Source organism: Ascaphus truei, chromosome 8 (assembly GCF_040206685.1).
Source record: "Ascaphus truei isolate aAscTru1 chromosome 8, aAscTru1.hap1, whole genome shotgun sequence".
In the NCBI taxonomy this organism is placed as follows: Eukaryota; Metazoa; Chordata; class Amphibia; order Anura; family Ascaphidae; genus Ascaphus; species Ascaphus truei.
The window spans coordinates 84,986,359-85,009,531 of NC_134490.1; the positions used below are offsets into that span (position 1 = coordinate 84,986,359).

Sequence of the window (23,173 nt, forward strand, 5' to 3'; positions counted from 1 at the left end):
TCTCAACCTAACAAAAAAAGAGTGTTTGTGTGAGAGATTTTTCTTTCTTTCCCCACACCATTTAGAGATTGTAAGTGTTTGTATTCTGTGCAGATTTAAACACACCCTTGTCAGAGAAACATGGGAGAAAATGCATTTCTAAGGAAGCAATCCTGCTTGTACAGAACAAGCAATTGTCACTCAAGCTACTTCTACTGACATCCAGCAAATCCTCAAAAGAATGTTCTATATAGTACAGATAATTATTTACTCTTATTTATTGAATTACAAGTTGTTTCTTTAAATTAGAAGTACAATACAGTATTTTTCTGGCCCTCCTACTCAAATATTTTCAGAACCGAATCCTTTGGAAAACCGGATGAAACGTACAGCAAGAGTATCGTCCAAAATAGGTTCTTCTCAAAAGAGAAAACCCCTTTGGATCCATTAAATTACCTTTTCTGACCCATATGGTGTGATAACCCCCTTCAAATAGCCAACCCCCAAATGTGGGGCAGGCACTGAAACCTGCAGACCATGATGCTGTGTTGAAAATGGTCTTCACCAAAAGAAAGGCGCTTCGTTCGGCTCAATTAATTTTCTCTCACCAAAACAAACTCGCTTTAATCCTATACAGCAATACAGCCGGGCCCCAGTCATGCGGCGGGTTCCGTTCTAAGGTCCCGCCGCAAACCGAAAATCGCTAGAAAACGGATCCGGCGATTATCGTCATGTGAGCATGCGCAGACCGGCAATGCGCCGTTCCACGCATGCGCAACTCCGGCACAGCCCCTCATTCTGCACATGTGTGACCCAGAGCCGGCCCGTTCTGCGCATGTGCGACAATGGCGGCCCCCTTCTCGGTATCGCCGTATAACTGAAAAGCGGGGCCTTCCTGTACCTAAACATGCTACAATGGAGGCTACTTTAATTAACCAGACACTTCTGAACTGTTGAAGAGGTATAATGTTCTAATTATATGGGTTCACGCATTTTCTTGGCACTTTAACATAACGAAGCAGTACTAACTGAATGATAGATATACCCATGAAGAAGGTCCCCCTGGGGACCGAAACATCAGGCATGTGTGCGCATTTCGGACCCAATAAACCACTTTTATGTGATTATCTCTCGTGCTGTGCTGGTATATTGGATCTCTAGGGATCGCACACACAAATCGCCCAAGACTGAAAGCACTGTGGCATGACTATCAAGGGCTTCAAGTTATTGAAGAAACTGTTAATCTCAATTCCTATGCTGCTGAAATGGCCTGCATGGCATTATAAAGTCATGTATCGCTATGAAGTAAAACTTCATAAATAAAAACAAAACACTGAGGGGAAAAGAAAATCAGAGATAAAATATTACAGGTTTTCAAGCAAATCAAACATTGATTCCATGCCCTAAAAAAACAAAAATAAATACAATTTTAAAAATAAACACCCACTACATCAGTCGACAAATATTTGGACACCAGATCCCAAAAGAAAACTATGGGTCCATTTCACTTGTATGAACATGAAAAAGGAGAGCTCATGATCCTAGAAAACAAATTAACATTAAAACACCCCAAATCCCATTACGTTTCACCCAATTTTACAGCAAGCCTGAAACTATAAGATTTGTCAAGTAATTGCTACAAGTACTATAAGTATTTGCCCAAAGAGCATGATGTATTTCATAGACAATTCACAGATTTCTATATGTGCATTTTTCCAACATTCAGTCCCTCTGTACATTCCCTACGTGCAACCACAACTTCCTTTTGAAACACATTTCACACAATTATTGCTCTATGGTTCTGAATTATTTCCTGCCACCGAATTAAGCTCTTCCTTGAAATAAAAGTAAAAAAGGGAAAATCTATTTAAAATGTTCAAAGCTATACAAAGAATTTCCACCCATTTTTGGGCAGCCACGGGAACCGGGGCAGAGGGGGGAAACACTGTTTACCCCCCCTCCCTCCATCACCCACCCCGGGCAGGCAGGCAGCCACGGGAACCGGGGCAGAAAGGGGGCACCTCCCCCTCGGGTGTACGGCAGCCTTTTTTTTAATTAGTGCGACCGTGGAGCGGAGGAAACAATGGCCGCTCTCGGGTGTAAAATAATTTCTGTGCTGCGCTCTGATTGGACGTCAGTGGGTCACATGACCGCAGCTCCTCTCCAGCAAGCACAGAAACACAGATTTGCCTGTAGCTTGAAGCTGAGCGAGCTTCAGCAAGCGTGAGCTTTCACTCAGAATGGCACAATAACATATAATGGGTCTCTGAATGTATGCTAAGCGAGCCTCAGCGAGCATGAGCAAGCACTACGCCACTATAAACTCAGCCTTAGTCCGTGATTATACCTAAAGCGGCCGGCGGTGTTGCGCTGCGTGCGGCTCAAAAACATATTGCAACAATAAAATTAAAGTGCTCACACCCAGCGCGACAAACAGAACAAGTGATTCTCGCATTGAACATTAGCAAACAAACAGTCCTCACCAAAAGACAGATAGATTTATTTTTTTTAAGTGTTAACTACATCTAACCTTTTAGGACAAAGGCGAACTCGGGACAGTGGCATGTCTAAGAGGGACTGCCCCTTTAAGCCCCCTGCCAACATTATAAATAGGTATATTCCTAAAAATGGGTCCACTTTTTTTTTTTAAAGTAATTATTCAATTCCCATTAAAAAAATGTAGCCTTATCTAGGTATTAAGTATTTGATGTACCCGTATACATAGCCATTCTTAGCTGGGGAAACGATTTGTCTGGTTAATGCCGATAACTAGACTCCGCAATAGTTAAGTGAGCCCCTCGGAAGCATCATCTTCTATATTAGCCTTTTTTTTAAGTTTGACTTGTAGTGGAGTACTGTCTCCATTACAAATTTTGTATCAAAATTTGATGTACACATGTACAATAAAGAATGTCTTCAATAGATTTTTATGGGCATAGTTCCATTGTCTCTCAAGCGCTATCTTTTAAAGCTTGAAATCTTTTGCCAATTAGACCAATAATTAGCCGAAAACGCAGGCTTTAATCAATGGGAGCAGGAGACGGAATGAAACTCTTAGCTGGCTCAATTAGTAGGTCAGTTATACTGAGCCACTAATTGAGCCAGCTGTGCTGAAGTAGGCTTATCCTGAAGAGGGCCACAAACAGGCCAGGTTGAGGACTGGAGTTGTGCAGGCCTGTATTAAGCTAATAGGACACTGAAAAACTACTTAAACTATAAAGACAGACCAAAGAAAAAGCAATGTTCATAAATTAAACGTAAACGATTATGTGTAACCTTAAAATTCACACATTCCCCATATTTACAACCCAACCTTCCTAATACTCACTCCCATATCAATGTAAGAGTGAGGAGTTTGGCGTTACTGGGAAAACCAAGATCTTGTTAAAGGTGTAGTCCAAATTAGAAATGTATTGGTGTTGAACTAAAATGGAATAATGTGCCATGTTCCTTTCACTACATTGCTTTAGCAATTGTTTTCTAGTATAATTCCTTCACTTGTCGGGAAATCTAGCCTTTCAGCAGCAAACCGATTAATACAGGGATGTTAAACTGGTTATGGATGGAGCTACAAAATGTGGGTAACCGGTGCATCAGAATATATGAGTCCCAATAATAAATAATGATTCTTCCGTAGGGAACACTCCAATATGATGGTGAGCAATGATAACATACCCCAATAGGGCAAGGGACTAGTACCTAGTGCTAGCCAGCACAATTAACAGTACAAAGATTGTCCCAACCATAATGACTTAGTATAGTATGTGAAAGAACACTCACTTTTGATTCCAATTCCATCAGAGGAACAGTCCCATCAGGTATCTTGAACAGCGTGCAATCCACCAAACAGGAAAAGTAGAATGGGTAAACAAAGGCAGTGCACTGCCTGCAAATGATTGAGGAGGCTATTGGTACCAAAAAAAATCCTTTTAATGGATCACCCAGAAAACGCTCACCTACGCGTTTCGGGCCGTGCGCCCTTTATCAAGGTGTAACCTTGATAAAGGGCGCCGCGTAGGTGAGCGTTTTCTGGGTGATCCAGGGGTGATGTTTGATCCCTTCATTCATTAAAAGGATTTTTATCGCTACCAATAGCCTCCTCCATCATTTGCATTTGTTTACCCATTCTATGGATGGAGCTAACCTATCCCAAGGGGACTAGAAAGGGTAATCCCACTGCCTGGTTGTCAACCATTTCCTAACAAGTGCCAATCTATTATTGAGCAATGTGAAGAAATACTTGTACAAATCAAATATTGAAAACGAGCTACCTTTTTTGTTGTTAAAATAAGCCAGACAGTAAAACGGAACATTTTAACATGTCAATGTCAGTTGCTTACTTTGGTACTGGGGGAATTGCACTTAATAAAATCGAGACATCCCAATCCCTTTCTCCTGCTGCACCACGACCCCCTTTTCCCATTGTACCAATGTATGTTCAAGTTGGGATTTTATTATAGTCTCCACAAACCATCGTACTAAGCTGCAGAATATATGTTGGCACGTTATAAAACAAACAATCATAATAAAACAGCTGAGAAACTACCAATGAGTCAAAGTAGGACATCCATGATCTCTGTTGAAGTGGCGTACGGTGAGGGGCTAAGAAAGTGCAAGAAGGAAGCACAACTAGAGTAGGAGGTAGGTTCTTAATATAGCATTTTGAATGCTTTGCATGCCCATACCAAAAGCCTGCATGCAACGAAATAACCTCACTAACACGTCATGTGATAATGCCGATCAGGGTCCTATCAAAACTAATGAATAACCCTTACCATTGCCTTCTATCAGTAATGCATTCTGATAAAAGCATGTAGCAAAAGCAAAGACACTATAGAGATCCCATCCCTCCAAATAAAAGAAACACACACACACACACTAAAAAAGTAAATACAAATATACTTGGAAAAATGTCAACAACCTTCCAGCCGCAAAGGGGTTAAAAATATCCACACTAAGGGATATAAAGCAGTGTCTGTTCTCAGCCATGGTGCAGACTTTCTGCAGTATCTCCCCTTCCAGACAGTGAACACTTTGTGCTCCCGCAGCCACAGCTAGGCCAAGGAAAACGCCTTTGGTATTTTCAGCATAGGGGATATATTCATGGTGTTTGCCAAGCTCATTTCTGAAGTGACTGTACTTGAAAACAGTGTTGTTATATTCTAAACTTCAAATTCTGGGGCAGGAAATAATGCTTTTTGGCTTGAAACCCATCTAGAAATGTTCTTCGAAGAATGCCTATTTCACTCCCCCACAGTGAACAGTAGAGAATGCTTGCGAATCGGAGATCACGTGGGTGAGGAAGAGAGATTAGTCACAAAGTATGTGAAGCCAGTGCTTTATTGCACTCACAGATGTAGAAACTGACCATAATTCAAACAGCGCGTATATACCCACTACACATTTAGATGTGCACTCAAGTTAAATTCGACTTATGTAATAAACGCGCTTTGCTTTTCATCTGTCATCACTAAAGAAAAAATAGAAGATGTTAATGGCCCACAGCAATTTACAAGTCCCCTGTAGCTTTCCTTAACACCGCATTCATGTTTGTCACCATATTTGTTTTTGAACAAAGAAGAAACTGGTGTGGATGAGTTATGGCATGCAAAGTTAAACAAAAATGTCCCATCACTAAGCAACTATTGCAAGGCTTAGGCAATTTAAAGCATTCCACGTTAACAATACAGTACTTGGAAGGCTAAAAGTACAGTAAACTTTAAAGGGCCAGAGGTGCCAGCACCCCCAGCACCTCTGGTAATGATGCAATTTGCAGACAAAAGTTATGCATCAATTCTAATAATGAATCCTTGCCCCGGACGCACTTGCTCTCATATACATCACAAACACTTTACATACTGTACACACACCTAATAAGTGGCTAGACCAAAACCGTTGTGCATCTCGCACCCAACCCATCTCCTGCCCTCCACCTGTTTTTGTATCACATTAAATTACATGACAAATACATACATTATCTGCCCAAGTTTGTGCTGTGTCCTGTCTGAGCAAGGAACTGAATCCATGACCTCGAGTGAAGGGTCATCGCACTATTGCAAGTGCTTGCACACACATCCTGACAGATGGGGAAAGATTCTGTGATGCTGTGACAGAGCAGAATTGGCTGTGTTACAAGCGCTAGTGACACACTGTTTCCCAACATCTGGTTGTGTCAGCCACTCATTACCTTAAGATTAAATCCAACTAATAAGCATTTATTGAAGTGGCAAAGGTAAAGAACATAAATTTAGACAAAAAAAAAAAAGTTAAATCAGACCTTTCCTAGCATGACAAGCTTTACAGATGCACTTACACTTAAATGACCACATTAAGTTGTCGGACACACAAGGCTGCCTTCTGGTCCCCATAACCAGAAAACTCCCTTCCAATACAGGTTATCATTTTATAATATGCCCTGCAAATTACAGTCCCTGCTCCCTTAGTCTTGAAATAAGAGATCAGAAAGTCTCCCTTTAGTAGTCAAAAACAAGAGGATAACAAAAGGACGTCAGTGAACTGGCAATGTAACAGCAAAAGCATGAACAGCAGATATTTAAACACAAGACCTTCAATTCAAGCAACTGAAAGCAAGGCATATGTATCATGTGACAAATCGTATTATCTTCCAATGCTGCAGGGTCCTACAAAGTACCACATGGGTTTCTGTTTCTTCCTGGTGATCGGTGTTCACAATCATTAAAAGTCATTCAAGTGAATTGACTTAAATCGCCAACAGCTTTCACCGGCTAATAAAAACGGCCACCTTAGAAGCATCTTTTAAAGGTTCACAGAAACGGCTTAATGCAAAACCAACCATTCCATCTCCATGAAAACATTGTCAAATATCTCTAATACAAAAGCAGTGAGTGCTTCAACCAACTGGTCCTTTTTTGCAGCATAGTGGATTTAGATAGCAAGAGTTCAGTGGTTCAAACGGAAAGCAGATCTCCCTGAAATAGAGTGTTCTTGCAAAAGAAGCACACATTACTTGGGGGTTATTCATTAAACTGCATTAGTGGCGATCTGGGCACTAGCACACAGAAACTTCCCTTTGTAATGGGAGTTGTCCAATGCGGTTCACACGATCACAGTTTAATGCATAACCTCCTTGGGTTCTTCTCTCCACAAACCCAATTCTTGGTACCACCCAATGAAGTTAGCTCTCCCAATGAATGCATTCGAGATGAATAGGTGGGAACACTGCAGCGGATCTCAGCATAATCAAGCATCTCAGACTTGCTAGATACCCCGAACTTATGCTAATTTACAGGTCAGTCATCTGCCAAACAAAAATTATTGGAACACCAATGTATCTTCAGATGATAGAGCGTGCAAACCTAGAAAGCAGATTGCAGTCAGTCTGACTCTAAATCAGGGGTGGTCAACTGGCCAAAAAGTGGCATGCGACAGCATTTGGAATGGCCAGCATGATGAGCAAAAAAAAAACTACTTAGAAAATAAATAAAAAATAAAAATCGAAGGAGGAACAATGCAGAATCCTTAAAATTAAAAACCATGAATGGGGAGCTTATAAATATTAATATACATTTTTAAAACACAATTTTAACAAATTTGTTAACAATTAAAACCAAACTAAATAAAATGTAAATAATCAAAATGTAAGTTATTCCCCATATTGGTTGTGAGCAGACGTTTTTGTACAGATCTGTATTAACAGACGCTTGCGTCTGCTAGTAGTTATCAACCTCGAAAATCAATTCTAATATTGAGAAACTTAACTGAAATGCAAGTGAACTGAAATCACATTGAGACTTGAAATCCTAATAATGAATAATTAGAGCGAACCGCTCATGTTACTACCCTATCGCTCCCTCCCTCCCACACGCTGTATAGACGCGATCACTGCAATCAGCGTGCGTGCGGTCTGCCCCTCTATGGACGCAGCCATAGATTTTGAGTTGCTCTTCCTCACTGACAGTGTGGACCTTTTTGACTACAAGTACTGTGCTATGTCTCATCTATACAACCCTTGGGGAAATAAATGTGTCTGGTCACGCTTAAAGACAATGTTAGGCTGAAATACAATGAATTCAGGGTATGTAACAAATAGGTGAGGCGCATTCATCAGTTTCATTTTCAGTACAATGAAGGGAGGCAAAAAAAAAATAAAAAATAGGACAGCTTGAGAAAAGTAAATGTCTTTGCAATAAAAGCAAAGCCTTCTGCAATACCAGCTACCATTTCATCAGCTACTAAAAACACTCAGCTCTGCAAAGTTACAGTAAATCTGTATAACCGCTTACAAAATGCACAATAAACCCATATATTAAAATGCATACACAAAAAAAGATTTTTTCATGGATTTGCTCAGGGGTACAGCACTCAGCCTGAATGCCAACATATGAAAGAACCCGGGCTACAAAATGATGCTGAAAAACTGGCAACCACTGTAGATAGAGAACAGTCAGAGATGATCGTATACTTAATCCAGGCAGAAGAAGGATGAAGTGTAGTAAACCATGCCCTTTAGCAGAACAAGGATAGAAATCACATTAAAGGATTTTGTTTTCTGATAAAAATCAATGCATTTGAGTTTGTCTACCATTAATTTGAAGAGGCAATTCTACTATTTCTACAATGGTTTGTACATGTCCAACTAACACCTTTTTCAGACAATGCCGAGTGTGGAAAACATAGCCTGGTATTTTAAAAAGATTTGCCAGTGCCGACTACAGAAATACAACACTTATTTTTCCCCAATTTCCAATACATTAATTAGCCCAGCCTAAATATCACAAGTCACAATACTATATAACGAGGTAGCCCTGGCTTACAAACTGGTTAGGTTCATTCTTCAAGTGTAAATGAACCGATTCACTAAAGACATGCCACAGGAGAAGACTTTCCATAGAGTCAAATTAAAACGGGATGACCTGACAACCAATGTGTGGGACACTGTCCGTAGAATATCATGAAATATACCAATCACACAATACAATCACTAGAACTGTACTGCATCCTTAAATTGAGTGATACGTCTTTATTACAAAATATATTGTATGTAGAGTAACAGACTCCTTCGTAGTTCTATTTAGGAAAAAAGCGGTCCGTCCGTTCGTCCGCCCCCCCCCCCCCCTCTCCCCAAAAGGTGTGCAGGAGCCCGGAGATACAAAACCCACGACACAGGCGGAAATCGGAAAGGGGGGGAGGGGCGGGGAAATCGCAGCAGATATCATGACAGACCCCTATGAGCTAAATAATAAATCAATTAATGTATTAATTAATCAATGAATAAATCAACTCACACAATTTTCTCCCGCAGCTCCTTCCCTGCTCCCCTCCCCTCCCACTTCTTGCCCTCTGACAGAAGAAAATAAATTGGTCTCAAGAAACCTTCCTGCCATAGCCAATTATTCTCTTCAATTCTCATTTAAACACGTCACCCCCATTACTTTGATGAAGGAAACGTTGGCCCCTCTTAAACAATATATATATATATTTTAAACTCTAGAATACACTGAAAATCAGATCTCTAGTGTCAGCATAAAAAAAATCATTCAGAAAACACGAAACCCTTTTTCGGTTTTACTTTTCATTTTACAGTTCAGATTTGCAACTTCACAGCTACATTTAAAATAGGGCCAAAATGATGGAACACGATATGACTTAAGGGGTGATGAAATGTACATTTCCAATCGCCAACAGGCCCCAAAAACAGATTGTAAGCTCATCTCGGCAGGGACTGTCTCTGTAAAAATTCCTATGCGCTGCACACTATACTGTATTTGTTTAATGCGGAGTCCCAATGAGACAGTTATTTTTTAAATGCACGAATGGCTGTTTTTAAAATAGAGATTGCAATGTAGATATTTAAAATCAGAAGAATAAGACAAATTGTTTCAATCTGGCTGCAAGATTCTGCTCTTTGGTAAAACAACCAGCAAAGGCCCGAAAAGTACTGGTTTCAAAAATCCCTTATTAAATAGCAATCAGACAGGGAGGCCGAGACATCACTTTAAATCATAAAATCTCTCTACATTACTGCTAGTGTGTTTTGTCTTGGATTTGATCTCTAAGTCAGCTCATATGCCCTTGGCAAACTGTCTCTCACAATGTTTCAAATAAGACTGCTAAACGTTTAATTGAAATTTGTCAAAGTGCACTTTTAGATAACCTGGCCAAGATTAAAATTCGGGCAGGGTGGAGAAATGACATTGTGACATAGTATCCAGCAGGTAAAAGCAGAAAGTAAAACGTAGATCATTGGAATTTCAAGAGTTAACGCACGTATCGATTTAACCTCTGCCATGTTTAACACATTTGATTCATTACACTATGTTAAATAGCTATTCAAGTCTGAACACCAAGCCCAATAGCACTGCAACATTTACTAGACATGCCTGTTTTTTGTTGTTCGTAGACCATACCAGAGTAAAAATGAGTGACTACAAATAAGTTAGAAATGAATCTTAAAGTGTGTATGGTCAAACCAGTTAAAAAAACAAAATCCACTGCAGCAAGGGATTCTGGGGAATGACAGCGACACCTTTTGTCTCAAACCCATTATTACATGGAACCCTTAAGCCAATGCTCACGGTTTTAAAACACAGCTTTTAAACATTTATGCAACTTTATTTGTAACCATGTATTATTTGTCATATTAACTATGTCCAGGACATACTTAAAAACGAGAGGTAACTCTCAATGTATTACTTCCTGGTAAAACATTTTATAAATAAATAAACATAGCCTGGGATGAGAATATCACGTGTGAGTACATTCACATGTCTCAGACAGGTCTGCAACCCTGCCTTTCAACCAGTATCACCAAGCATACAGTACTTCCACTGCAGCAAGGGATTCAGGGAAATGACACGCAAATGAGCACACCATGTGTCACCTTTTGCCTGAAATCCATTTACATGGAACCCATATAAGCAAATGCTCTGCCGTTCACACAGCTTTTAAGCACAGCATGGGATTAGATGCAAAGCCAGTCAAACAGAGCATTAGCTTATATGGGTTCCATGAAAATGGATTTCAGACAAAAGGTGACACTGTGTGCTCATTTGCATGCTATTTCCCAGAATCCCTTGCAGCAGTGAAATTAATCTATGATAGGTGATAATGATGGAAGTCAGGGTTGCAGACCTGTCTAAGACATGTGAATGTGCTCACAAATTATATTCTTTATTGGCTATATGCTAACAGTAGAGGTTTTTTTGTCGCCCTTTTCACTAAAAACACACACACACACACACACACACACACACACACACACACACACGAGAAATATATATTTTTTAAAAATTGGTAAACTGAATCTAACCTTTCACTGTGTTCAAATCTAAAACGATTGCCTGTAAACTACATATAAATGTGGATGCATATCGATTATTGCACATTAATGCTAAAACAATGTGCATTGAATGAATCAAACATGCTGTAAAGCCCATATCAGATATGGTTACCAATATGTGTGGGTCATAAGATGCAAGCAAAGGATTATTCGACAACCATTTGCTGCTTTCCTCTAGATAAATGATTTCAAATATAATCAGCAAAAAATAATACATGCTGGAAGCCAAGAAACTGTTTGGATACCATCCACAGCAACCTATGCTTTCAGTCAACCAGCTCTTCTTTCTATCAAGGGAACAAAAAGAAATTACTGCAAGGAGTCTGATGCAATCCGTCTACTTGCAACCTTAACTTTCCTTTTAAATCAGTTCTGTGCCTGTGATTTCAGGCCTAAACACACAACTCATGCTGCTCTGATCCTAATAGATCCTGTCTTCTAGTCACATATCCCCCCATTAATGGGCAACATACCTTTAAAACCCCTTATTGAACAAAGTTGCAATGTACACACTAAGCGCCAGTTTTAATGTTTGCTTCATGCATAGTTATTGTTCACAACTCCAGAACCACGAGAAGGAGAGGGGGGTGGGGGTTTGGGACCATACAGTAGTACTTAAGAGCATAGAAAATACACACATCTACATTTTTCAAAAGGCTCGTGAACGCAACTGCAATATTGCAGTGATCAGGGCTGATTACCAAATGTTTTCAGAAAATTAGAGGTTCAGACAGACTACAAGCTTGGGGTTGCACAAAGACAAAACGAGCCTGCTTTCCCACCAATTGTGAGGGACTAGAAAAGACAAGGTGCCCACTTGTCACCAGATAAGCATTTAATGGGCCAGTTCCTGCTTCTCTCACAAAGCGCAGCTTAACTATATCTCATGGTAGCCTGTGCCAAGACCTGCATTTGCCAAGAAAGGCCCCCTGACACCAATCTTCATTTGGTAGATTGATTTCTATTTGTTTGGCTCTGGAGGGGCCTCCTAATAGTTGCAATACTTTGTGAAGTACTGTTATCACGACAGTACCAAGACACGTTAGGGCATGTTCTCCAATCAGAGGAAGGTAAGCACCAAACATCCCATGGAGACAAAATCACAGACTCAACCCAGCAGCTTCCCCGCTCACCCAGGCCCTGTTGATATTGCAAAACAGAGCACAGATCTAGAAGGCAATGCACAAATGTTATAGCTCATCTAGATCCAAGGCATAAAGGGCGCAACTGGTGCTAGCAGGGCATGCCTTAAACCTATAGATGTCATTACTCAAACCAAAAAGGATAAACAGATTTTCATAAACCCTTTACTTTGATTGCAAGCTCTCTGAGACACCATTCTGCAAACATTTACTTTTTATACTTTATGCCCATGCATCCTTATTACATCATTGCACAGTGTTATAAATTTAAAATATGTATACTGCAAATTGGCTTCTGTCAACCCTCTCCAAAGCCAGTCTGAGGGATCCACAAAAAGCTTTTTAATCAATGAAATCATTGCATATTTCGGCTTGTGGGAACCAAAATTAAACAGGACACACTAAAGCCAGATGGATGTACAGTAGCTCGTTCAACTCAATACCACCAAGATATCACGACAGAAGAGCAATCCAATGAATGCTCTGCAGCACATTGCAGGCCCTTCCAATGATGGGGTTGAAGACAGCATTGCAGACAACCATGAGAAGCAAAGCAGCCCTTATTTCATCTTAACCCATTCAGGTCTACAGCACTGAAGAAGATGAATGACACTGCAAAGTCCATCCATGACTTGTTGGTTTACAACCAGTTACCAATGTGCTTAATCTCACATTCTGAGCCCTTCTTCCAGTTTGCACAACACTCATTGGGAGGGAGATCAGAAGGATGTGCGGCTACCCATGGGCAAATCCAAGATGGATCCTGTGACAAAGGTACATGTCAAACTCCCAATTTCTGCACTGCTTCTCAACTAATCTCCTCTGAAAAGCAGAGTATTGCAATAACCAAATGGCACATTAGACAGCTCGAACCCACCAAACCTAGCAACATACTGCACAACCCTTCCTCTTCATTATTAAATATTCCTAATGCTTAGCTGGAAAATACAGTATACATTACAAAAAATATAAAACAGCACTGCCTCCCCACTAAAATTATACCAACATATCTCATTTCCCTTATTCTCTCTGATTAAAAATCTTCCCAAATCACATGAAAGATTACGAGGCCTCTGATTACCCCCCTCCCAAGATCTGCCTGGCAGCTTTATTTCCTTTCTCCAGGTTGGTTTTCAGGCCAGGAAATGGAAAGCAGAATAAAGATGGATCGGTGAGAAATTCACACTCTGAAGAGAGAGAGATATATATATAAAAGGGATACAGGTCAAGTCCAAGTCGAAGCCATCCTCCTGGTAGCGCCTTTTGTTTCTGCTGACGAACTCCTTGATGATGGCAGTCATGTCGGGGAGCCGGGGGGTGGGGAAGAAGGAGGACAGGGGGGCTGGGAGGTGCTGCTGAGGGGGGCCAGCAGCCGCCCCGGCCCCGGGATCGGACTCCTCTAACCGGTTGCTGAGATCCCCTCTCCTCACCCTGCGCCTCCTCCTGCTGCTGCCGCTGCGGGGGCTGCCCGGGGAGGCCAGAGTACGGCCGGGAGGGGGTGAGGCGGGGAGACGGAGGCACCGGGGGTGAGGCCTGCGCTGCCCCGCGCGGCGGCACTCACACAGTCGCGGTAAATCCGGCGGCGGCGGTTTGTTTCCCCCCGGAGGCGGCGGTGGGGGGGTGGGATCCCGGGTCTCCCCGCCACCGTTTATAAAGCAGTAAAAAAAGAAGTGGGAAATGTAAGAAAATAAAAAGGCGTCTTGTTCTTCCCCAGTATCTCCTCACGCCGGGCCGGGGTGCGATGTCCTGTGAGGGAGGGGAACGGGCCCTCTGTGTTCCTCCGCAGGGGCGGCGGGATTTGAGCGGTTAGCGGGCGGGCTGAGTCCCGTTACACTGCCGGGGGTCCCGTTGCACTGGGGGGAGGTGTTGGTGCGGGTGTGGGTCTCATGTCTCCGCCGCGGCACGCTCAGGCTCCCGTCATCATCATGGCTTCCCAGAGAGAAGAGGCGTATCCGTCCGCCGAGTGCCGCCTAACCAGCCCAACCGGGATCACTCCGCCGCAACGGCTCCATCAGCCGAGCGAGCGTCACCAAATAGTCCCATCCGGGATCACTCCGCCGCAACGGCACCAGCAGCCGAGCGAGCGTCACCAAGTAGTCCAAGCCGCCGCACACATATCAGCCGCGCAGCCGCAACCGCTTTTCCCGGCTGGGGCCAGTGCCCTTCCCTTACCCAAACGGGCAAGGGAGGTGGGTGGGGGGGGTGAATGACCCGAAGAGGGTGACGTTAGGGAAGGATTCTGGCGGCGGAGGCATATGTGATTTTTGCAGTGTGGGACTTGGTGAGGGAGGTTGTCACGTGGTACATAAGGGGGGGAACTTTGCAAAATGTCATGTTTTCTGCGCTGCATTCCCCTCTTCCTCTCGCCTGTAAAAAAATAAAAAGTGAGAGGCCTTTCTGTGTATCCCACAGAGGGGAGGGGGGTTCTGTTTGCAAAGTCTAAGGCCAAGCTCATGGTGGCGGCGTCACTACGTGCGCACACTTCCAGGATTCTTACCTTATTGCCTATTGGAGTTCTTCAAGTGCCTGCGGCACTGCGTGCGTCAACGCTGCTACATTTTGCCGCCACAACTCAAATTGAGATTTGGGGGTGCAGTAGCGTGAGGTCAGCATCACGTGAGCTGGTCCAGCCAATGAGGGTGAACCAGCTCAGTGACGCGTTCGTCACGCCCCCACCACGCCCTCGGTCGCCGCAATCAATCTCACGCGGGAGCGCACGTAGCGATGCCGCCACCATGAGCTTGGCCTAAGGCTTTGTCCCCGCTGGCACTGAGCGCGCTCACGCTGGGAGAGCTCTAAGCATGAGCGCCGGGTGTCCTTTAAATTTTTGCAAGCGCGAGGGGGGGGGGGCAGGGGGGACGCTGAGCGCGCTAGGAAGTTTAAAAAATGTTTATCTAAGCGCCGGTGAGCGTGTGTGCCCGCGCATACGCAAGCATCGCATGAGCGGAGACTTGCATATATATATATCACCTCGCCAAGTGCCGCCCGCTCAGCGAGCTCAGCGCTAGCAGGGACGCAGCCTAAGGCCGAGCTCATGGTTGTGGCGCGGGCGCACGCTCCCGTGCGTGCTCCTGCAGCCTCAGTGATGTGTGCGCTAGCTGCAGGAGATCGGTCACAGCAATCGGGCCTGACGAATGCGTCACTGAGTTGGTTCGCCCTCATTGGCTGAACCAGCTCACGTGACGCTGACGTCATGGTACTGCACCCCCAAATCTCAATCTGAGTTGTGGCGGCAAAATGTAGCAGCGTCGACGTGCGCAGTGCCGCAAGCACTTGAAGAACTCCAATAGGCAATAAGGTAAGAGTCCTGGAAGTGTGCGCACGTAGCCACGCCGCCACCATGTGCTTGGCCTTACACATCTCCATTTTTTTCTCCAAATCTAAGGCCTCATTCAGGGTGCCAGAGGCAGGAGTTGGAGGGCGGGTGTTCGCGAGGGCGGGCGGCAGTCTGCTGGGCGATGTGTGTTCATCCTCCCCAGCAGACTTTTTCAGGAGGTGGGGAGGGGGCGGGGCGACAGACAGCAGCTTAGGGATCCAAGTTGCAGTCTTGAAATCATTCTCAAGAATGATTTCATTGGCTGCCGAGGTCCCAGTGACGCTGCTGCAGCTTCAAAAAACAACCTGGCTTGTTTATTGAAACTGTAGCCAGCGTCAACTCCGTACTTCGGAGACAGGGCGGTTGCTACCCTGACAACCAGTATTCAATTTTAATACATTGTGTCCCACGGCAGCTCGCACGGCAACACGCCCTCCCTCCGAAGCCAGCACCCTGAACGAGGCCTAAGTAAAGTAGAAGCCTTTTGGAGAGTATGATAGTGACAAAACAAAAGCGTGGGCGCTTCCGTAATTTAGAGCAATAATTAGTGTGATACAGTGCAAAACAAAGTGCAAAATAGTGACAATAGCATACAATCATATATTGACATTTAATGTGCCTTAAATGAATGGCTCAGTGAGTAAAGACACTGACTGGCACTGAATTTGAAGCAGGGGAACCTGATTCCCGGCGTCAGCTCCTTGTGACCTTGGGCAAGTCTCCCTGTGCCTCAGGCACCAAAAACATAGATTGTAAGCTCCACGGGGCAGGGGCCTGTACCTGCAAAATGTCTCTGTAAAGCGCTACATAAAACTAGCAGCGCTATATAAGAACATGCTATTATATACGTGAAACTGGGGTTTCTTTCTATGGTCCTCTTGACCATTTGGTGTATATTGGTATAAGGTGAATTTGTGCATTATACAAAAGGTGAATAAGAAATGCAGCAAAAAACATCCAGCATCTGCACAGTTTTGGAGATGCCTTGTTATCACTCACTTGTATGCACCTTGAGAAAGAGCGGAAGCTCGAAACGCGTTGGTGGGGGCCCCAGGGCTCATTTTTTTTGTACCATGCTTTGATCCATTAAACCTTTTTATTGGGAACCCACTCTCTAGCAATTGATTTTTCAGTAGTGCTCCATCTCTCCTTCGTCTAAGTTGTTATCACTGACACCATGTGAGTTTTCATCGGTGAGAACTTCTTCAAGCACATTTTTACCTGGTTTAAAGGCTTTATTTGCATGATGTTGTTCTTTTATTCTTTTCATATACAACATTGATATCTGCGCTCCCCTATCTTCTGGAGACTATTATACCTCATTTTGCACCAACATACATAAATACATTCATCAATTATACATAGTTTTGGGAGGCAGACAGGGAAAGGGCATATTCACTACAGGCTTTTCAGATCCTCAAACTAAGATAATAATAGACAGTGTGTGTGTCAAAGTGCTTAAGCAGCTAACATACAAAAAACTGTAATAATATTGTAGTTGCATAGCAATTTTCAATGCCCTTTACAGTTCATCTTCAATAGATTCCTGGTAGATACCTCTGGGTGGGATCTTTTGATGTCTTTAGTCCACTGGTTCCAAAACGAGGGTGCGCTTTATTGGTAATTCATATGCGTCCAAGGTGGACCACATTCAGCTGCATTTGGTTTATTTAGACAAAACAAATGATATTTTGATGGAAATTGATTATTTTTAAGTCTGATGTTAAAAATCTATGAGACTGACCCCAAATTTGTGACACTCACAGAAAAACAGTGCCAGTTGATTAATTATTGTGTAGAAGTTGGACCACCTTACATAGACATATCTCTATGTATGTATGTATGTATGTATGTATACATATGTAAGCTATTTGTAAGTGTTATATCTATATTAATGGCCAGCTACCCCCTGAAAATACATTGTTGCACCCCAGGTGCCACCCTCCTATGCAAACTGGCTGTTACAGTCAGACTGGCCCTTGTTCATGAAGCAGCCATGCAGGTATTCCAAATAGTATCCCTTCACAGGTAGAAGGGTCAGAAACCGATTGAACATCCAACATGCTGCAGCTTGTGGTAATGGTCTTCTTACAACAGTTGCACTGGTAACAAATAAAATGTTAGTAGTACTTCAGTTTTATAGATATGTGAAATGTGACATATGGATTTAATTTTAGTGATTTGTGATGGGAACGTAGGATTCTATGGGTCACATGCATTCAAGTCAACAAGAGGGAACGCCAGAACGGGTGCGGTAACCCATATTGGCACCTGATGCTTGTGCCCTTATATTTCCTACTCATGTGTTCCCCACAGGAAGTGAACTATTCTAACCTCTTTGGCATACTGTGCCACCTCAGAAACGAAAACCAATAAGTGCTATACAAAGTAATGGATCTGATTTATTTCTCATAGGCACAACCAGCTGCACCTAGTTTTCTTAATCCTAACAGTCTATGAGAGCACAGCCACCTTTCTCTTGAGCCTGTGGGGGATATTAACTAACTTGCAAGAACCCTGTCACACTTAGTGGCTGATTCCACGTGTGCCGAAATGGCTGACCGGGCCATTTCCATATAAAATCAGCCCCAACGTAGTCAAAAAGACATTGAAGTAATTTTATTGTGCAGGTGGAAGCTCAATGTTTCTGGGTGTACCCTTCGTCAGGTATGATAATCCTGCAATGTGTTAGAAGAGGTAGGATAGGCCTGCAATGTGTTAGAAGAGGTAGGATAGGCCTGCAATGTGTTAGAAGAGGTAGAATAATCCGGCAATATAAACACCTGGTGAAGGGTACTCTCCGAAATGTTGTTTTTTGACAATGTATGAGTCTGTTTGAGTGTGGCCAGTCGTAGTCTCCTTGGCGTTTGAGGATTCCCGCCAGCTTGTCCCGGCACCGACATCACAATGACTAACTAATAGAATGAGTGTCGCCTCCACCCTCTTCATTTCCAAGGATATTCACTAACCTTTGATACAGGCTATCACACTGCACATCTTATATAAACTCATTTTCAAGTGTGTATATAAGTTGAATCTTGAAGCTCAATTAATTATTATTATAATTATTACAGCAGCTATGCAACTGATGAGAAACCAACAATACGTAAAACATACACAAACCTATGGGCCCGATTGAAAAATGCATCTTAGAACATTTATCAACACTTAGGCCGAGTCCATAGAAGGACAGGCCGTGCTGAGCCGTGCGGACGCTCAGCGCTGAGCCCCTGCATTCTCAATGAGGATGCCTTGAGAGGGGGCTCACACGAGCGTCCGCAGGCGTGTGGAGGCTTTGGAATTTTCAGCCGAGCGCCAAGCTGTTTTTCAGCGCGCTGTCGGCTGAAAACATCCAATCAGCCTGAAGCAGCGTCAACGTCACTGCCCCGCCTCCAACCACCTCCCCCCCGGCTCCCTTCGCGCACGCTGGCTCGCCTGCAAGTCCGTGGAATCGCGCTGACTTAAGCAGGTGAGCCTAAGCGTTAGCGCGCCTCCGCTCTCCTGAAGCCTCTATGGCCCGGCCTTATACTCTGTGTAAATAAAAGTATGCAAATAGGTGAAATACACATGTTTGCATATAGTAAACTCCATATGTTAAATTGCATGTTGTTGGATCTGCAGGTGATAGCTGCCCAAGTCAACTAAAAAAATTATATTATTGAGAAACACCATGGACCACTGTTTGAGATCCCCTGCTGTAATGTACATGGTATTTCCAAAGGGGAGAAATAAATAGTGTTATTGATACACATTTGCTGCCATAGGGGCTTTGCAATGGGTTCCAGGCCCTTTGGCATCAATGGGCTTGGGAATGATCATATAACCCTGTGAAGTCAAATAATTCAAATACATTTATTTCTAATTTTACAGATTTCCTTAAAGGTTTCATTCTGACCACCTATTTCATTAGAACATTTTCCATTATTTGATTGATGTAATAGCCTTTTCTATAACTAGAAAAATCACCCCGTGCAATGACTTCTTTATCCTTTCTGGCTTACATGTTAGTTAATGAGCTCCAATGGAAATTAGTATGTACAGGTGGTCCTCGGTAACCGTGGTCTCATTTGTCGATGAACGGATTATCCGACGCATCATAATGCATTCCGTGGAACGGATTATCCGACGCTTGCAGCCGCGGAGTAATATTGGATCTGATGGTTTCACTATCCTCCGTGGTTTGGCAGAGCGGATTTCGTCGGGTGACCGAGGACCGCCTGTATTCGAGAATATTTGTTGCTGTACTAGTTGCAATTGGGCTTTTGGGGCAAACTCAAACACCCTTGTTAAACAAGGTAGAGAAGTTAGGATATAACTGAACACATACACTGTCTATAAATAGGTGTGCATATACTGTCCACTTAGGACTTCTTTTATATCAGCCCAATCAGGCCGTTTTCAACCAAAATTCCACATTGGTCGGCCAAAAGGCCACTTCAGCTAATAAAGAATAACCCTCTTAGTACATACAGGTCTTTAAATAAGTGAAAAAAGTTTATTCACAGTCCACATTTTGGTCCTCTTTGGGACATTTTTGGGACAAAAGAAGACCTATGAGCGCTTACATTTCTAATCTACTGTTCCGTGTCATTCCGTACTATTATTTATTTATTTATCACATGTTTTACCAGGAAGTAATACATTGAGAGTTACCTCTCGTATTCTAGTATGTCCTGGGCACAGAATTATGATGACAATACATGATTACAAATACATGGGTACATTAAATGAACAGGGGTTATACATTCAATTCACAGACATTTAATGGACAGTTAGAGATATGATGGGCGTATGTAACATTTACAGAGAAGATTCAAATGGTGGTAGGAGAGGTGGAATAGGCCTGCAATGTGTTAGAAGAGGTAGAATAATCCTGCAATGTGTTAGATGAGGTAGAATAATTCTGCAATATGTTAGAAGAGGAAGGATAATCCTGCAATGTGCTAGAAGAGGTACAGTAGGATAGGCCTGCAATGTGTTAGAAGAGGTAGAATAATCCTGCAATGTGTTAGAAGAGGTATGATAATCCTGCAATGTGTTAGAAGAGGTAGGATAGGCCTGCAATGTGTTAGAAGAGGTAGAATAATCCTGCAATGTGTTAGAAGAGGTATGATAATCCTGCAATGTGTTAGAAGAGGTAGGATAGGCCTGCAATGTGTTAGATGAGGTATGATAATCCTGCAATGTGTTAGAAGAGGTAGAATAATCCTTCAATGTGTTAGAAGAGGTATGATAATCCTGCAATATGTGAGAAGAGGTATGATAATCCTGCAATGTGTTAGAAGAGGTAGAATAATCCTGCAATGTGTTAGATGAGGTAGAATAATTCTGCAATATGTTAGAAGAGGAAGGATAATCCTGCAATGTGCTAGAAGAGGTAGGATAGGCCTGCAATGTGTTAGAAGAGGTAGAATAATCCTGCAATGTGTTAGAAGAGGTATGATAATCCTGCAATGTGTTAGAAGAGGTAGGATAGGCCTGCAATGTGTTAGAAGAGGTAGAATAATACGGCAATGTGTTAGAAGAGGTAGAATAATCCTTCAATGTGTTAGAAGTATGATAATCCTGCAATATGTGAGAAGAGGTATGATAATCCTGCAATGTGTTAGAAGAGGTATGATAATCCTGCAATGTGTTAGAAGAGGTATGATAATCCTGCAATGTGTTAGAAGAGGAAGGATAATCCTGCAATGTGTTAGAAGAGGTAGAATAATCCTGCAATGTGTTAGAAGAGGTATGATAATCCTGCAATGTGTTAGAAGAGGTATGATAATCCTGCAATGTGTTAGAAGAGGAAGGATAATCCTGCAATGTGTTAGAAGAGGTAGGATAATCCTGCAATGTGTTAGAAGAGGTAGGATAGGCCTGCAATGTGTTAGAAGAGGTAGGATAATCCTGCAATGTGTTAGAAGAGGTAGGATAGGCCTGCAATGTGTTAGAAGAGGTAGAATAATCCTGCAATGTGTTAGAAGAGGTAGAATAATCCTGCAATGTGTAAAATGAGGTAGGATAATCCTGCAATGTGTTACAAGAGGTAGGACAATCCTGCAATGTGGTGGTAGAATAGGCATGCAATGTGTTAGAAGATGTAGAATAGGCATGCAATGTGTTAGAAGATGTAGAATAGGCCTGCAATGTGTTAGAAGAAACCCTGCCTCAAGGAGCTTACAATGTATATGTCACACTTGCCTCTGATCCGCGCGGAGACCGACTCAGGGAAGCACCACGGGGCAGAGTCATGCGCCCACGCACTGCCAGGGCAGTGCAGGCGCAGCGGCGTGATGGCAGAGCTCCGCGAGACGCATCGCGCACGCGCACGGGTTGCTCGGCAACCAGGAAGCAGGAGAACGTGAGGGAGCTGCTGGAGCCTCCCACAGGCGGAGACTTGCTGAGTAAACCGCATGACGTCATCACGTCGCGACGCACATCGCGCACACGCGCGGGTTGCCCGGCAACCAGACCTAGCATCAGGAAAGCCTAATTGCAAGCTGTTTTTGATCAGTGTCTCGCTGACACCATTGGTGGACCAGAACACACCCCTGCAAGGTAATTGGACCCTTCCCACATATATACCTGCTTCTGCCTGTCCTTCATTGCTGAGCATAAACTCCTGTTTATGCATTGTGCTCACCGCTGCTGTCTAGTTTTGTCTTGAACTTTGTCTGACCTGTTTGACCCTGCCTGTTACTTGGATTTCTACACTCTCCAGCACTTTGACCCCGGCTTCGTTACTCTACTACTCTACCTTCTATTACCCAGGACCTTGGCTACGAAACTCTACCTACCCGGACTCTCCAACCCTGGAACACGGCAAGTACCCTGACTACCCTGACCTCTCCAACCCTACGACGCGGTACGACTAGGACTACGCAATCCGGACAGGACTGCGTGGTTGTGGGTCGGTGCCTATACAACCCCACCTCAGCCCCGCGGTCTTTCGTCCTGTTTGTGGTGAGCGCAGCGTGACAGTATAAGGCCGAGTAAATTGAAACATTGGCACCCAGGCAAATTCTTATTTGAAGCAGGAATGCCGCCCCTCATTATTTTTGTATTTATATATGTATACATTTATACCCAAACAGATATAAATATCTATAATTAGGATGACACCATTACAACCCCTTGCTTGTATTAGACTTTGGGTGCATCTTTAGGACAATGGTGACACATTCATCTTTACAAGCACCATAGTTTTCGCAAAAACATTGTTTCTTATGGTGACTTCCCAACATTTTTAGAGTACTTCAACTGAATCCGTAAATATTTCTGTAAACCCCCCTATTCTTTCAGAAGAGAGTTACAAGACTGTTACCCTTGGCACAGAACAGGTTAAAGAACACATATGTCATGTTCCTGCTGTAGAGTACTCAGTCCTCATTCATCTTGGTCTTTGGACATTGGCAGTCATGTATTCAT

The 23,173-nt window shown here is 43.1% G+C and overlaps 1 protein-coding gene across 1 annotated transcript in view; it reads right to left on the reverse strand.

Moving 5' to 3' along the window:
- The window catches only part of PTEN (phosphatase and tensin homolog), a 69,426-nt gene extending 55,265 nt beyond the window's left edge, over positions 1–14,161 (reverse strand). Inside the window, exon 1 of the mRNA XM_075612900.1 lies at positions 13,664–14,161. Coding sequence (XP_075469015.1) covers positions 13,664–13,742 — 79 coding nt within the window. The 5' untranslated portion in view covers positions 13,743–14,161. The remainder of the gene's footprint in view (positions 1–13,663) is intronic.
- Between the last annotated feature and the right edge of the window lie 9,012 nt (positions 14,162–23,173).